We start from the raw sequence: 17,305 nt of genomic DNA, 5'->3' as shown, positions 1-17,305 counted from the left end.
AACCAACACGCTCCAGTCCCACACGATTTATTAGAGGATGAGGCTGCTGGCAGGCTCTGCTGGTGCCCACAGCTGGTGAGGGTGCTGTGCCCTTCTCGACGCCCATAACCCACAGGTGTGAGTTGTGGTGCACTGTGTCCGTTCCCAGCTCACTACAGACACAGGGCCCTCCTGGGTGCTGGCAGAGCAGGGCTGTGTGGCGTGTGATCTCCCAAAACAGACAACACCAAAGTGTGGCTGTGGAAGACAGGCAGGCGCCCGGCATCCCAGCCCTGTTGGCCAAAGCTGCTTCTGTGCTGACTCTCAGTGCTGCGGCGGGAGGGGGGGGCGGGGGGGCACACTGCTCACTCCCCATTCTGGTTGGGTTGGATGAGGCCGTATTCCACTGCTTTCCCCAGGCAGGCTGCAGCAGCCCTGGTGACTGGGCTCTCCTCACCCTTCGCCAACACCGACAGAATCTCCAGCACCTCACTCTCCATCAGGGTGCTGGCGATCTCCTTTGAGGCCTCCACCATGTTCAGCACCACCACAGCACCTCGATGTTGGAGCTCTTGGTTGGGGCTGAGAAGCAGGGCCTGTAAGATCTCCAGCCAGTGTGTGGTCTGTAGGAAAAGGCAGGCGTGAAGACCCAGCAACAGGTTCAACCCTGGTGGAAAACGCTCCTCTACCCGGGGCCTCCCCGACAGAACAGCAGCACCACCGTGCAGGGGGCCGCTAGTCCCCTTACCCTCCCCTGCTAACAACAGGCACTGACCACTTGCGGGATGCGGCTGCAGAGCGAGGGCCGCATGGAGGTGAGCATAGCCAGGCCGCCAGCAGCAGCCCTCCGCAGGAGCTCATCGTCCTCGCCGCTGTACAGCACCAGCAGCTTCAGCCGGTCGTTGCCCGGGGCTTCAAAGAGATCCTGCACCTGTGACCGGATGGAGGAAAGGACCATGCCACCGGGGCACAGGGCCCAGTAAAAGTACAAGGCCCTTCTCGTCCGTGTCATGGGGACCACGTAGACCGACCCTCACCTCTTTGCTTATGGCCAAGTTACACATGCACTCTGTGGCTGCCCGGCGAATCATTTCATGCTCCTCGAACATGTAGCCCTCAATCATGGGCACAGCCTTCTCCTTCAGGATCTTCTGTCTGCAGAACAGAGTTGGAGGGTCTGCATAGCCAGAGCCCCCATAGCCACAGCCCTATCCCCATGTAGCTGAGCCCTGAGCTGAGGTGTTCCCCTAGCAATGCCCAAGGTCCTTCCTGCCCCAGTTATGAGCTGCAGTGCTTGCTCTCTGCCTTCTGGCCTGGCTGGAAACAGCATATGGGTGTTAGGCATGCTGGGAATTAGCAGAGCAGGCGGCGATGGCTGTACAAACATCAATCATTAGAGCACTGAGCCTGACCAAGCTGCTGGAATTACTTCACCTAACACTCATTATAGCCCATGATGCTTGAATTGCCTAACTTGATGCTCACCGCATTCCGTGGTGAAAGTGTAGCTGTGGTTACCATAACTATCCCGCCAAAGGGGAAACTGAGCTGGGAGGTGAGTAATGTGTTTAAGGTCACAGTTAGTAACAGCAGCTAACCCTGTTGGCTGTGATTACTGCTAGGGCAGATACCTATGAACTAAGGGCTTCTGGGAGGGGGGGCTTTTGAGACAGTTTATAGCCTAGCCTGGCCTAGAACTCACAGCAGTCTTCCTCCCTTGGCCTCCCTTGGTATGAGCCATCACACCCACTAGTGCGTGCTAAAGCCTTTTATATGCATTTTCTCATGAACTCTCCACAGTGAGCAGCAGCCTTGGGGGGGGGGGAGTGGAGGGCACAGTCAGGGTCCCAGAGCCTAACTGCTTGGACTTCAGTATCGGCTGGGTCTAGGGAGCCACATTTGAACCCCAGGCAACCTGACTTCAGAGCCTGCAGCTCTCACACTGGGCCTCCCTTGGCGCCTCCCTTGGCATGACTCTTCATCTGTATGTTACAGGGGGGGCCATTGAGGGGCACAAACGGGGCCAGGAACTGTTTTCCAAACTGTAGAGTGCACAACTGGGTCTCACCCAAACCCCTGTGCAAGCTCCCGTGGGACTTACCTGAGCCTCTCACTGATCCCTGCTAGGTTCGTCAGGGCCATGAGCGCCTCAAAGTTCTGCAGTCCTGAGCAGTTGAGGTGTAACAGGGAGACGAGGGGCCGGACCACTTCGTAGATCTGCGATACACCCCACCTATCAGAGCGCTCACCACAGTGCCCCCCCACAGACCCACAGCAGGAGCCCACCTGAGACAGCGGTGCTCTCTATGGCTGTGCCCAGCCCAGGACTCAGCAACACTGCCACCTTCCCATTGATCATGAGGGGAAGCCAGAGGGCCATCAGGGTATAATGAGCAAACAGGGAGAGGTCATGGTTGGAAAAGGGAGACACATACCCGCTCACCAGGAAAGGTCATCTCCGGGTTAGAGGTGATGGTAAGTTTGGCAAGAGCCTGGGCTGCCTTTGTCTGCCCAACATCAGTGCCTTCCAGGGCCAGCGGGAGCAGAGCCTGTCAGAACAGCCCCAGCCCTGTCAGTGCCCAGCCTGGGCCTGCGAGTACAAGGTCCAAGCCATCGACCCCGACTGAACCAACTCTCCTTGAACCTGAGAATACTCATGACTCACACACTTCCTACTTTGAGGTCTCTCATTAAAACTATCCAAATACTTCCCCAACCACCTATTAAGTGCTAAACATGGGCTGTGCTGGGCCCTGGGGCCACAGAGGGAGCAGGAGGCAAACTCGGGATCTTCATGGGCCTCAGAAGAGCCTGCCCACATCAGCATCACGTCCCTGGCAGAAGCTCCTGCTGGTCACTGATAGTGGCCCCAAGGCTAGCAGCCACTTAGTCATGTTGTAGAGGTGGATGGCTCAGCAGCAGGAAGGACTCAGACACCAGCTTACCTTGCCCCCTCCCTGGGCAACCACGGTACCTCGATCCTCCACCTCTTCCACCAAGGCCAGGAAGACCCTGCAGGAAGAAGGCATGGTGGGTGGGTGGGGTCAAGGCTCTGGCAGGCAGGCATTCCATTCTCCAGCAAAGTGAAGGGAGACCCCCCAAGCCCTCCATGACTCCCACAGGCCCCACTCCTACAGGCATGCTGCAGGCTGACACAGGAGTTAGTTAGCATGGCAGGCTGGCTTACCTGGAAAGCAGCTCCCTACAGGAGTTTGTCAGCACGGGACTCTCCGTCTTCACCATACACGTCATGGCTGACACCACACCCGCTGCCAGCAGCTTCTTCACACGAGCCCGCACAAAGCTTGGTTTGTCCTGCAAAAGGAGGCAGTTTAGGAGGGGTCCCGAACCGACTGGATAGGGAATTGTGGACTCTCCTCACAGCAGACTGGTGAACACCGAGAAAGCTTGGAACTGCCAGCTCAAAGGAAAGCTTTCTGTGGAGGACTAATCCCACGGCTCAAGGGCTGCCAGTAGCAGGCCCTCGGCCTTCCTGGTGCCCCCGTACCTTAGGATGCTGCTCAGGAACGTGCTGCTTGGCATACTTGGCGAGCTCCACCATCTTGGGATCAGGCTCCTCATAGTCGTAGCTGTTGGTGCAGTTGACCAGCGCCGAGGCTACTGCAAAGAGCACTGACCTCTCTTCGGACTGGCCAGGATAGAGGGGCATTCAGCAGGGCAGCGCCGCGGGGTGCAGCTGGGCAGAGCCTCCCTCCCACCCCCACAACCCTGCCTGGATCCAAGGGTGACACTGGGAACCTGCCCCAACCCCAGACTCAGAGCTCACAATCCCAGCTCTTAACTCCTCCAGGGCAACTGTGCTTCCAGACACTGCAGCCACCATGGTCACACAAAGCAGCTAGCTAGCTCTGCATCCCCAGCACCACAAGGGACACTGGTGAGACCTGCCAAAGCCCAGTAAGCTCTCATCCTAGACCCTGGCCCTAGGCTGACAGCAGGGACCCGCGGAGCTACCCTGCTGAGCTGGAACAGGGCCTTCAGGGCGGCCTCATCCTCCACAAACTCTTCCTTTACATCGGCATCAAAGGTGAGGTAAGCCAGGCCTTCCACGGCCCAGCGACGAGTGCCCGCATCAATCTGGTCATTGCATAGCCACCTAGGGACAAGTATGACAGTGGAGGCCATCAGAGGTGGGAAGGAGTCAGACATGGTGGTGCATGCCTGTAATCTCAGCACACAGGAGGCAGAGACAGGAGGGTCACAAGTTCTAGGACAGCTTGGCCTTAGTGAGACCCTATCTGGAAAAAAAATCCAGCAACAGCTAACAGAAGTGGAATCAGGAAGGAGTAACCTGGACAAGGAGGAGGCTCAGGTCACCCTGTGACACAGGGACTTAAAATAGGATCTAGGAATGTTTGCCTAAGGGAAAGCAGCCTCGCCTGCGAGTGACAGCAGGAAACAAGGAAGCTCCACAACCATGCCCCTTTTAAAGCTGTGTGTGTGTCTGTGTGTGTGTGAGTCTCTGTGTGTGTGTCTCTGTGTGTGTATGTCTGTGTGTGAGTCTCTGTGTGTGTGTGCACGTGTGTGTGTGTGAGTCTCTGTGTGTGTCTGTGTGTGTGTGTGTGTCTCTGTGTGTGTATGTCTGTGTGCACACATCTCTGCCAGATGACGATGTCAGGTGTCCTGCTCTGTCACTCTCTGTCTTACTCCCTTGGAACAGGGCCTCACTGAGGGAAGCCACAGTGATCCTTCCATCTCTGCCCCCACAGCAAAGGAGCTGCAAGGGCTTTGATGGCCAGCTTCTCTGTTTTTGCTTCTTTTTTTTTTTTAAGATTATTCATTTATGTATACAGTGTTCTATCTGCATGTATGCTACACACCAGAAGAGGGCACCAGATGTCATTACAGATGGTTGTGAGCCACCATGTAGTTGCTGGGAATTGAACTCAGGTCCTCTGGAAGAGCAGCCAGTGCTCTTAACCTCTGAGCCATCTCTCCAGCCCCCCACACCCAGCTTCTTAAGATGGTGTCTGAGGCCCTCACGCCTGTACCCAGTGAGCACCTTTCCAACTGCACACTCTCTCTTAAGATCTGTCCTGTAAGAGAAGAGATACTCACTTTCGGCACTGCTTGGCCAGTTTGAGAGTAGAGCCTTCAGCAAACTGCTTCATGCTAAAGTCAGTCCCTCCAGCTGATCCAAGCTTACAGAGTCCCTGGAGGAAGAGGACAAGACCAATTGCTTGGTACTAGGATGGAGATAACAGCCTGGTTCTTCCCTGGCTTAGGATCCCTCCTGGGCCCTCTGTCATGGCCCTTGGAGGACCACAAACATCAATTAATCAACAAGCTCTCCAGAGGCAGCACAGGAAAGGCAGGTGACAATCACATAATGAGGTGGCCACGGGACACAGAGCCTGGTAGAAACTGACACGTTGGCTACCTAGTATACTGAGACCTTTCTACACCATTCCAATTCTATACTGAGAACTGTTCTGTCCTTCTGTCCCTTTCATGTTTTACAAAAAAAGCCCTTTGTAGCTGGGCGGTGGTGGCTCATGCCTTTAATTCCAGCAGAGGCAGGTGGATCTCAGTCAGTTCGAGGCCAGCCTGGTCTACAAAGGGAGTTCCAGGACACCCAGCACTGTTACACAGAGAAACCCTGTCTTCAAAGAAAAAAAAAAAAAAAAAAGATGGGCGTGGTGGTGCATGCCTTTAATCCCAGCACTTGGGAGGTGGATCTCTGTGAGTTCGAGACCAGGCTGGTCTATAGAGCGTTCCAGGACAGCCTCTAAAACAATACAGAGAAACCCTGTCTCGAAAAAAAAAAAACAAAAAAACGAAAAGGGGGCTGGAGTGATGGCTCAGTGGCTAAGAGTACTGGCTGGTCTTCCAGAGGACCTGAGTTCAATTCCCAGCAACCACATGATGGCTCACAACCATCTGTAATGAGATCTGGTGCCCTCTTCTGGCCTGTAGAGGTACATGCATACAAAACACTGTATACGTAATAAATTTTTTTAATTAAATAAATAAATGAAAGTTTAAGACCAGCCTCAGCTCTAAAAGGCCAGCCTGGGCTGCATGAGACTCTGGCTCAAAAGAAAAAGAAAAGGCCCTGCACAAGGATGTAGCCATGACTTAAGTTCTTAGAAGACAGAGAAACCCAGGACAAACTTCCTGGGCTAGCTGGAGTCATCGGGGAAGGAACCTCAGCTGAGAGGCTGCCTCCATCAGATGAGCCAGTAGAAAGGCCGGCAGCTGGAGCGATGCCAGCTCTGGGCAGGTGGTTCTGAGGCGTGTCAGAAAGCAAGCTGAGGGAGCCACGAGGAGCACGCCCGGAAATAGCAGTCCTCAGTACCTGCTTCAGTTCCTGCTTCTGCCTGGAGTTCCTGCCCTGCCCTCCCCCTCTGATCTAAGCTGTAACATGAAATAAAGACTTTCCTCTCCAGTTGTTTATCACAGCAATAGAAGGTAAACCAGGCCAGAACCAGCCCCAACAATGCGGGCTACAGCAGCTCATGGATGCCTGGAGAGGCCCCAAACGTGCAGTTCTGCTTTTCCATAGGCCTTTCTAACCAACAATGGGACAGTATGAGGCACCCTGCAGCCCTAGACATCCCTGTACCTGGATCATCTCCCCACTTGAACATAAGCCCTTCAGTGGCCGGAGCCAGACCCACTCCTGTAGCCCTGGCGAGGTCCTGTGTATTCTTTCACCTACAGTGCTGAGGCGACCCCAGGACGCACCAGCTGACCGGTCCCCTTGCTGATTGCACACCCAGGCCTCCATCTCACCACTAGCGCTCTGATGCGGATGCTGTCCCTCTCGCTGCACTTGTACAGGTCCTTGAGCAGGGAGACGCCGTTGGCAGTAATGAACGAGGCCCGCTTGGCTTTGCCGGCTGCGTGGATCAGGGCCTCCACTGCCACCAATTGCTCTTCCTCCTGCTCAGAGGCACACAGAGCGATCACACTCTCCATGACACCGCTCAGCTCCAAGGCCCGGTTGCCAGCATCACACGGGCCCTGCAGAAGGCAGGACACTGTCTGGATGGCTCGCAGCTTGCCGGCCAGCCCTTGGCCCTCAAACCAGCTCCTGAGGGGCAGAGTGACAGCTGTCATGCCGAAGCACACAGAAGGGGCCTTTGCTTCCCAGCTCCCCTATCCGTACTGGGTGGGCACTTGGCTCAACTTGGCTAGAAACAGCAAGAAAAACTACCAAGGGGAAAAGGCCATTTCACAACAACAATCACCAATTTTAATTAACCACCCTGAAGCTGGTGGCACCCCACTAAACATAGGTTGTTCTGTACACATTGCCCTGCCCCATTCCTTTCCTGCGCTGCTTAAGATCTGAGGTCACCTACTAAAGGTTATTATTGTTACTTCTCCTCAGCTGTTAGCTCCTCAAGGGTGGACTGTCATGTTTAGTTCATGCGTTGGAAAAGAAATCTATTTGTTGTGTGTGACACATTTGCTGCAGTATTGAAAAAGTTAGGGTACAACCACTTTGGAATAAGGAAGAGGTTTTGGGCCAGGCACAGTGACATGCAGCTAACTACATGTCCTGGCTACTCTGGAGCCCAGGAGTTCTAGGCCAGCCTAGGCTACACAGCAATATTCCCATCTCAAAACAATAGGGCGTTGCTAGGCATGGCGGTGCACAACTTTAGTCCCAGAACTCCGGAGGCAGAGGCAGGTGGATCTCTGTGAGTTTGAGACCAACCTGCTCTACAGAGCTAGTTCTGGAACAGTGAGGGCTACAGAGAGAAATCTTGCCTTGAAAAACAAACAAACAAAACAAAAAGCAATAGGTTGTGGTCGTTTGAATGAGAATGGCCCCCATAAGTTCATATATTTGAATGTTTGGTCTGCAGCTAGTGGAACTGTTTGGGAAGGATTAGGAGGTGTGGCCTTGTTGGAGAAGGTGTCACTGTGGGTGAGCTTTGAGGTTTCCAAAGTCTACATCATTCCAAGTTAGTTCCTTCCCTCCCTTCCCTGCCCCTCTGCCTTGTGGCTGCTTCAACATGTAAGCTCTCCATTATTGCTTCAGTACCATGCCTACCTGCCGGCTGCATTGCTCCCTGTCATGATGGGTATGAAATCTACTCACCCCCTGAAATGCTAAGCCCTCATTAACTCTAAGAGGTACCTTGGTCATGGTGTCTCTTCACCACAATAGAAAAGCAACCGAAACATGGGGTAGAGGTTCTGGGGATCACTTTAGTTTGCTAGACCCCCTCAAGGTTGCCCTCCATGCTGAAAGCCAGTTGCTTTTTTGCTGGCAGCCCTGCGGTGCAGAGAGGCAGACGGCCTCACCTGATGTAGTTCTCACAGAGGCGGTGGAAGTTTTCCCTCTCTGCATCACACTTGAGGTCGTCAAACAGCTTGCTGAGGAGGATGGAGGCACTCATGCGGCTGTTGGGCGTCACTGTGAGCCCCCCAGCAGCATCCTGCAGGGAGCCCCCCACCTCCAGAATCTTTCTCAGACCTGCAAAGATACCCCATTTAGACAGTGGAGCACTGCTACCAAGCCCTAAAGCTAGAGACAGTCTTGGAGATGCAGAGAAAAGCAAGGCCACCACCCCTGTGGGTCAGAAAGGTCACAGAGTTCAAACAGTGCCATGGCAGTGGTGAAGCCACGGGGAACAGAAGCAGACTCAAGGGTCCCTGCGGAGGACTGTCAGGCAGGGCCTTGGCAAGCCCCTCTTGTTGATCGTTTTGGAAAATGAGAAGTGGAAATTGCCACGTTATGATTTGATTTGTCTTTTTTCCAAGAGTACTAGTAATACACAGTCACCGAGAAAAACTTCAAACAGGCCAATGAAATGTCTCAGCAGGTAAAGGTGCTTGCCACCAACTCTGATGACCTGAGTTAGATCCCAAGGACCCACAGAGTAGAAGGCAAAAACCAACCTCTGCATGTTATCCTGACTCCTACCAGTGTCATGGTGTTTGAACACATACACATGGGTGGGGGGGGGCTTAATAAATAAAAATGTCTTAAAAGTTTAGTAAATAATGTGATTTACAAAAAATTTCAACTGGAGAAAGAGACACTGCCTTTCAATTGCCTTCTACAGGACTGTCCGATATACACGCATTTGTACAGACACACACGACACACACACAGCTGGAGGGTCTTCATGCTCCCTGCAGGGATTATAGGGGCCACAGGAGGGCAGTTCAGAACAAACATATCGCCGTATACAATTGCTACTTTTCTCATCACTCCCACAGAAAGGCAGGCCTCAGCCACCCAAGTAAGTTTCTCTACACTATCACCTACCTTGATCAATGACCCAGAGTGTGAGGCTGTTGTTGGGGTCCTTCGGAGATTTCCGGGGTACCATTTTAATTAGGAGGGTCAGGGCATTGTCACGGCCTTGGCCGGAGACTCCCACCTCCGTCAGTAGCTCCAAGAGGTTACTGATGAGGACCTTCAGCTCGCGGGCAGGATCTGCCAACAATATACACTACTGATCAATGGCTATGCCATCTGTGTTTACACAACAGACACAGCAGCACAATGGAAAACGTTGTATTAGCGAACTCTACAGTGACGCCGCCCTGTGTGACTGCTGAACTCAACAGCCAGAGAGGCAAAGGAGGCTTCCCTCCTGGGTTCTGAGCTGAGCCCAGCTTTCTCCTCAAGCACTTGGCTACTAGAATCCAAAGGAAAAGCTGGGCATGGAGACACAAACCTCTAATAGCCCTTGGGAGACTATGGCAAGAGTTTTAAGAGCTCAGTTCCACAGTGAGGCTTTGTCTCAGCGAAACAAAAGAATCTAGGGTAAACATATCACCACTAAGCCACATTCCATCCATCCCCTCCACAACAGTACCATCCAAGGGACCAGGCTGGCTTCCACTCACCCACAATAATGGCGCCTTCTTTGCCTCGGAAGCCTTTCTTGACGCCTTCCTTGAGGGCATCAAACATAACCTGTAGCAGGTGGCAGGCTGCCAGTGACACGGCCTGGTTCTCCACACCCAGGATGGAGACTACTCTCCGAGTCCCCAGGACACTCAGGGTTGCCACTGTCTAGAGTGGGAAAGAGGTGGACAGAGGCTTGGTTGGTAAAGGGCAGCCACGTGATTCCTAACAGTGAGCTAGTCAGTGTGGCCAGAAAGTGAGCAAACACCTGGGTGGATGGGGCAGCTCCAAGTGAAAAGGAAAGTAGTCTATAGTGTGAGCTGGGCCAGGCCGTGCTTCCTGTTAGAAAGGGTATGAAGAAGCCGGGCGGTGGTGGCGCACGCCTTTAATCCCAGCACTCGGGAGGCAGAGGCAGGCGGATCTCTGTGAGTTCGAGGCCGGGCTGGACCGATAGCCTCCGAAACAATACAGAGAAACCCTGTCTCGTAAAACCAAAAAAAAAAAAAAAAAAAAAAAAAAGAAAGGGTATGAAGAAAGCATCCCATTTGGTAGTAGTGGCGTACACAGGCAGTCCCAGACAGACAGGATAGCAGCCAGCTCCAGGACAGTCACGGCTACATATAGAGACAGTGCCTGAAAATGAGGAGGAGGAGGGGAAGGGGGGGGGAGGGGGAGAGGAGGGGGAGGGGAAGGAGGGGGGGAGGAGGAGGAGGCACTCCAGAGTCCCCATCCACCTCTGTTCTCTGGAGTTGGAGAGAAGACAAGCCCCAGGAGAGCTATTTGGTCTGCTTCTCAGGAGCAGCACACCGGAACAAAGCATCATGCCAGATGCCGGCACCTTCCAAACCCAGCAGTAGGGTCTGTACACACCTGACGTGTGAGTACACCTGGGGCAGACCTGCAAGGCCTCTCCGTCTTTCTTCTAAGCTAGAGAACCTGGCAGGCCTGATGGGCTCATTCCAGCTCATACAGACCTGGGGGAGCTGAAGGCTGCCCCAGGGTACACATGGTTTGACTCTTCTAAATGTAGCCCAGACTTGGCCTCAAGAGATTTCACTGAATACTTCACAACCTACCCTTCTTGGAACTGGAGAGTCCTCTGGGAAGCAATCAAGGAGTCCAGCATGGCAGCACATGCTGAAATCCCCGAGGGACCATGAGTTCAAGGCAGCCCAGACCACAGAAGAAGACCCTGACTCCAAAGGAACACATAAAAAACAGCCTGATCAACCAGAGACCAAGTCCCTATCTCCTGGGTCCAGCCAGCACAGGCAAGAGCAGGGGGCGTGGACTTCCAGGCCCAGGAGTAGGGCCATTCTTGTTGTACTGTTCATGTAGGACATCACCGTCCATGCTGCTAACCAGGTCACCATCTCCAAGGCAGAGATGCTTTGGAACAGACAAAACCTCTTTCTGGGCAGCCCTGAGTGGGCAGAGACCAGGTGTCTCTGTGAACGGGCTTTCGGATGGTAATGCTCAAGGTATAAGAGGCTACATTTGTCCTTTCTGGTCCTCACCCTAATTTGTGTGTGTCCCTTCTGTCCTTTTTAATTTTTTCCCATAGTTGTGTAGCTCCTATCTGTGCTTTAAGCTGTTTTGGGAAAAAGATGGAGGAGTGGAAGAGCAGATAGGTAGATGGAATTAATAGACAAATGGACAGACAGACAGACTGCGGCTCTAGCTAGACCTCTCCCCACCACCTACCCGCGACTGGTGCTCAGAGCAAATGCCGACCAGCGTGCGCAGCGCTGCCAGCATGAGGTCAGTCTCTCCTGTGTCCAGCAGGCGTTGCAGGAGCTGAACCCCATTGCTCCGGAAGATCTTCTCAGCACCTGCATCCTCTCGGGCCAGCACCACAAGGTTCTGAGAAGCCTACGCCAGAGGAAGCACATGCTAATGTGGACACTACAGACATCCAAGGGCAGGGCAGGCAGGGAGGCCCTGAGCTCTAGGCCGTAAATTTCACCCCTTGGAACTTCGGCTTCCATCTCTTCAAGTAGAAAGGAGCGCTTGGTCTCGTGGGTGATGGTTAGAGTGAGGTCCCTAGCAGGGCTTCAGGAACAAGGACAGCACCTCAGCCACAATGCATGCCAGCTCCTGGCTCTAGGGTAGCCACCAAGGTGCTCTGTAAACACTAGGTCCCTTTCCTTGCTTCACACTAAGGACCCAAAGTCAGCAGGACTCTTGAGGTCATACTGGTGAGCAAAGGTATGTATGGGAGCCCTAGAGGCTCACTCCAGGACCTGTACCTTCTGCTTCTTCTCTGTGCCTTTCTCTTTGGGGTCCAACAGTATCTGAAACATCTGTTCTACTTTGGCATCTGTTGAGGACATGTACCGCACCTATGAAGAAGCACAAGATAAATCACCTTTCTTGGCCAGATATATCATATTTCCTATGAGTTCTCCCTGGCTCTCCTCCCTGGGAGGCTCAGAGCTCAAGGCCAACAGCTAGAAACCATGGTAGGCAGGAAGAGACTTGCCAGGGTGTCTCCTCCTAAACTTCCCGGGGCTGTTTTCCTCTCTGAATTTCTTCCTGCTTGGGCAATACCACCTGCTGATGCTAAAGTACGTGCCTTCACAAGGGGAGGCATCTTGTTAGACATAAGGAACCGTTCCCAGTAGTGGCGGCTGTGCTAGGGCAGCATGAAAACATAAGCATGCCACTATGGCACTGAACTTGACAGTCACTACTTCCAAGACACCAGGAAGGTTGTCAGGTAGCTACTAACACTCCCTTTGATGCTGTGTGTGTGTGTGTGTGTGTGTGTGTGTGTGTGTGTGTGTGTGTGTGTGTGTGAAGTCAAAGTATTTTTTGAAAGCCTCCTTAATCCCATTCTTTTCTTCCAATGTTACCATTTTGATAAACACCACACACACACACACACACACACACACACACACACACACACACACCACTTTCCTACCTGCACCAAACAACCGTGCTTCTGTTTTGATTCCCTTCAACAGGCTGAGCATTATTAATGCCGGTTTGCTACCTGGAGCACCGTGTCTACACCCTGGACCCAGACCCAGGCAATCCCCAACCTCTCTCCATCTTTCACATACCTTCTCCTGAATCTGGCCCCCAATGTTCCTCAGGGACTCCTGGAAAACTTTGTTCTTGGGCTCGAGGCTCACACATCTCTTCAAGTCAAGGACAGCCTGGTCCAGGCGGCCCAACTTCTCTAGGGCTTGGCTTCGGCGATAAAGGGCTTTGACATCCCCACCGTCCTTTTCAATGGCTGGGCACAAACAGGAGCTCTGTCAGCACCCATGAGGCCACCGTCTCCAGGCAAGAGCAGTAGGGAAAGATCTTGAGGGCCAGAGGAAGGTGGGGGTACGAATGTGGAGCTCGGTGCTTCAGCCTCAGAAAAGGTGAAGGCAGCTGCAGAAAAGCAAAGGCCGAAGACGTGGGAAAGCACGTAGAAAGTCCAGTGTCTGGGCCGAAGAGGAGGAGAAAGGGGTGGCTTGGTAGCCCCAGAGTCCTTGCCCACCACAGAAGGCCCACAACTCCACATGAGGGCCCACACCCCCTACCTTTCGACGCCTCTGACTCTGCTTTATTGTAATCTTCCTGTAAGAGAAGAATCAGCGGCCTGAGGGAAGCTAATCGCGTAGCAATGGGTGCTCTGCTGACTCCCCCATTACCGATACCCAAAGACACCCGACAATCGTGGGAGGTGAGGGAATGCCCAGCTGTGCACAGACAGCAGCACTATGGGCAGCCCCAGGCCCGTGCCGAACCAGGTTAGAGCAGCCCGACCCCTCCCTCCCTCACCAGCTTGAGGTGGCAAGCAGCCCGGTTTCGGTGCAGAATGGCCTGGTCCTGGGGCGTCGCGCCGAGACTCAGGGCCTGGGTGTAGGCGGTCAGGGCACCCTCGTAATCTCCGCATTTGAACAGCTCGTTCCCCTCCTTCCGCAGCTGCTCGGCTGAGCTGGCCTAAGGAGAGAAAGGCGGTGGGCAGAGCAGCTCAGCAGGGAGAGGAGCTCGGTCCGGGGAGTGTCCCCAGCAGGGTGAGAATGAGGTGACGGCGGACAGGCGTGAAGGGGAGATGTCACAGGAGGACCAGTAAGCACTCCGGGGACCGAAAGTCGGGGCTCAGGGGTTCCTTGGACCACTCACAGTCATCGCGAAGCTGAGCTCCAGAGCCGGCGCAGGCGCTCTCTCTGGAGCAAAGGTGGCTCTGGGCTCGAGAAGATGCCGGGAGCTGCTCCGCCCCAGAAATGCGTCAGGGTTACGCCAAAGAAGGCGAGGCCAAGAAGAGGTCGCTTTTGTGCAAGGGCGGGTGCTCGGCTGCATTGCGCAGGCGCGGGCGCAGGCTCAGCGACGCTTTAGGAGCGTCTAGTCTGTTCCCACTGGGACCCGTAGGGGGCGCGCAGCAGAGCCCCGAAAGCGAAGGCCGCGGCTGCGGGAGTTTAGACTTTCTCTCCTTCCCCGACCGCGGCAGAAGTGCACGAAGTCTGCTGTCATCAGTGCCATCAGAAGTAGACTGTAGAGGCCCAGTGCTAGGAGCGGGCCTGGGCCCCTGTAGGAGAGAGGAGAGAATTCAGATCGTACACTGGCTGCGATAAGCCAGGGGTTACCGAGCCCAGAGAGTCGGAGAAAGCACGGGATAAATACAGACGGCATGCACATATTTGCATGCAAATTTGGGAGCTCGCAAGTACCTTGAAGGCGAACGCAGCTAGATTCAGAAATTAAACCCCCTACCATAATGTGTGTAGCCCATGGACTTCAAGATCCTCTCTATTGACACCCGAACAAACCCCTTAAGTCCCACGAAATATACAGCAGCTTTGGTTACTTTTTACTCCTTCACAGAGGTGTTTGTAATCGTGATTTACGTGACCTCCTCTCTACTAGTCTGGAAGCTACCAGCCTCCCACTGCAGAGTTTAAGGACAGAGCCCCAGACACTGGGGCACCCTGTCAGTGTCCTGTGGGTCTGGGACCACAGTTCTCACCTGAGGATGGGTGGGGGCTGGAGAGAAGACAAGTTTACTTGGTACAGGGCCTCAAATTCATCCCGGGTACAGCAGGAACGCCCGGCAGCCTGAAGGTGGCAGCAGTAGGCTTCTTCAGGAGTATCAGAGAGGCGCGGACAGAAGAAGCCTGGGTAGTGGCGGCCTTCAGCGTCCCGTGTGGTCTGGCACAAATTGGGATGGTGAGCCAGTGCTGCAGAGAAGCAAGAAGTCTCTAGAGAAGGGAGGTTACCCACACCCCCTTCACCCTGGTCAAAGGGCAAGATGGGGTCCAGGCGTCCTGCCAGAAGAGGGGAGGACGCTCCCTCACCCCTCGCCATCACCTTTCCCAGCAAATCGCCCTCAGAGGATAGGGGGAGTGTTTGTTATACCTGAGAGGTCGGTGGGGTGGGCAAGGTTTGTCTGACTGAAAAGCAGTAGCAGCCCTACAGACAGGCCGGTCAGAAGAGGCCCTGGACTCCGTCTCTGGAGGCCCATGGGAAGTCACCTCCACTCAGTTGTAGTCCTAGGAATCCAGTATTTGTCTCAAGTCATGACTACGGACAATAAGGAAAGTCCCAAGACCCGCAGGGGTGGTACTCCTCCATCCCAGGCTTCTAGAGCGATGACAGCAACTGGATTCCTGTTATCTGCTGGGAATGTGAGGCCTCTGACTCCAGCTGCCTACGGTTGCCTACGCAGTGGAGAGGAACGGCTCAGAGGGCTGGGAAAGCCAGGCAAGGGAGAAGTTGAGACACTGTCCTGAAAAAAATGAACACGTAAAGCCAAATACGTTTCTGTCTATCCATTCTCCTACTTCCAGGCTGCTGCAGACACCCCGGGAATTCTGACCACCCCGTGTTAGGCCCCAGAGGTCTCCATAACTGCTGCAACATGGCAACCAGCAAGCCTATCTGAGAATGCTGTCATTAAACTTCACCCTGAGCTCCCTCTCCCCAGCTGCCAGCCCAGACACAAAAGCTACCTGCCTGGCTGGAATACACTTTGTGGCTGGCTACCTCCATTTCTCAGAGTCCTTTGGGGGAGATTCCCAGGTCTCGCTTACCCTTCATACTGCAGAGCTCCCAACATTAAGACAGGGAATTTCTCCAGAAGATCCAAAGCTCACTGGCCAGTAAAGAATGAAGGGTTGTTTCAGTGCCTACCCAAGCTAGACAACGCTGTGCTCCTGAGGCAGCAGGGGCAAGTCTCTTCCTCTCCTCAGAGGCCCACAGCAGGGGCCTGGGGATTGAAACAGGCTCCCTTATGTACAAGAGATTGATGCACACAGTTTCTGTAGAAACAGTAGTGCCTCCCAGGAGCCTAAGTCTGAAGCAATTAGACAGGACTTCTCGTTTAGGATCCAGTTCTCCAGAAGGTCAAGCTGTAGTGTCCCTAGAGCCCAAATGCCCACAGTAACAGGAAAGTCCCTGTGGGGAGAACTATGTTCTGGGCATTGAAAGGCTGTGGACAGCCTTTTGCTCCTGGCAGAAGTTGCCTCTGCCTCCCAGGCTACAAGAACTGGGTTTTCTCTGTGGTCCCATGGCGACCTATGCCTTCCAGCTCCGAACTCCTCGAGGCCATCACCTTTGTTCTTGTCTTCTTTCTTCCAGACTGTTAGTTCTCAGAGAGCCAGGGTACTATGTTCTTGAGCCTGGAGCAGAGTACACCACACCAACTGTGATTATTAAAGGCTATTTCCTCCCTCCCTCCCTCCCTCCCTCCCTCCCTCCCTCCCTCCCTCCCTCCCTCCCTCCCTCCCTCCCTCCCTCCCTCTCTCTCTCTCTCTCTCTCTCTCTCTCTCTCTCTCTCTCTCTCTTTGGTTTTTCGAGACAGGGTTTCTCTGTATTGTTTTGGAGCCTGTCCTGGAACTCACTCTGTAGACCAGGCTGGCCTGGAACTCACAGAGATCACCTGCCTCTGCCTCCCAAGTGGGATTAAAGACGTGCGCTACCAACACCAGACCCCCCTCTCTCTTTTAAACAGGTTTTCTTTGCATAGGCCAGCTGCCTCAAACTCAGAGAGCCACCTCCCTCTGCCTCCTGAGTGCTGGGATTAAAGTCATGAGCCACAACTGCCCAGCTGAAGGCTTTTTCAGTGCCCAGGATTTCAGCCTCTGAAAACCCTCCATCGGGACTGGGGTAATGGTTCAGTGGGTAAAGTGCTTGCTGCACAAAAATAAGGACTTGCCTTCTTCAAACTAAGGCAACAGCCGGGTAAAAAGCTTGGGGCGGCAACCTACACAAGTTGTGCTTGGGAGGCGGGGACAGGAGAATCCGTGGAAACTAGTTGGCTATCTAGTCTTGCTAAATACCTGAGCTGCTACAGGTTCAAGGAGAGACGTTGGGTGGAGACCTATGGCCTCTACTCGCCACACACACGCGCACACACGAATAACACGAGAGGTGCGTGTGGCGGGGAGAATAACAGAATTACAGCTTGTGACGCACGCTTTTTAATCCCAGCACTCAGAAGGCAGAGGCAGGCGGATCTCTGTTGAGTTCGAGGCCATCCTGGTCTACAAG

At 53.9% G+C, this 17,305-nt stretch overlaps 1 protein-coding gene across 1 annotated transcript; it reads right to left on the bottom strand.

Annotated features, from left to right (window-relative positions):
* Positions 1–11: 11 nt before the first annotated feature.
* Positions 12–16,081, bottom strand: Unc45a (unc-45 myosin chaperone A). Its single transcript, XM_013118945.3, has 23 exons — positions 15,847–16,081; positions 15,173–15,542; positions 14,784–14,994; positions 13,943–14,345; positions 13,598–13,759; positions 13,357–13,393; positions 12,886–13,061; positions 12,067–12,159; positions 11,522–11,689; positions 9,817–9,985; positions 9,230–9,400; positions 8,260–8,431; positions 6,736–7,036; positions 5,059–5,153; positions 3,955–4,096; positions 3,488–3,628; positions 3,167–3,294; positions 2,925–2,991; positions 2,415–2,528; positions 2,081–2,196; positions 1,017–1,134; positions 755–910; positions 12–602 (listed from the first exon to the last, which is right to left on the bottom strand). Exons 4-23 carry the CDS (start codon positions 14,117–14,119, stop codon positions 345–347), a joined length of 2,961 nt encoding a protein of 986 aa, XP_012974399.1. The 5' UTR covers positions 14,120–14,345; positions 14,784–14,994; positions 15,173–15,542; positions 15,847–16,081; the 3' UTR covers positions 12–344.
* Positions 16,082–17,305: the final 1,224 nt, after the last annotated feature.

This window comes from Mesocricetus auratus, unplaced genomic scaffold (assembly GCF_017639785.1).
Source record: "Mesocricetus auratus isolate SY011 unplaced genomic scaffold, BCM_Maur_2.0 Super-Scaffold_4256, whole genome shotgun sequence".
Lineage (NCBI taxonomy): Eukaryota > Metazoa > Chordata > Mammalia > Rodentia > Cricetidae > Mesocricetus > Mesocricetus auratus.
The sequence above is the reverse complement of the archived record's forward strand: the minus strand, read 5'-3'. Positions and strand labels throughout refer to the sequence as shown.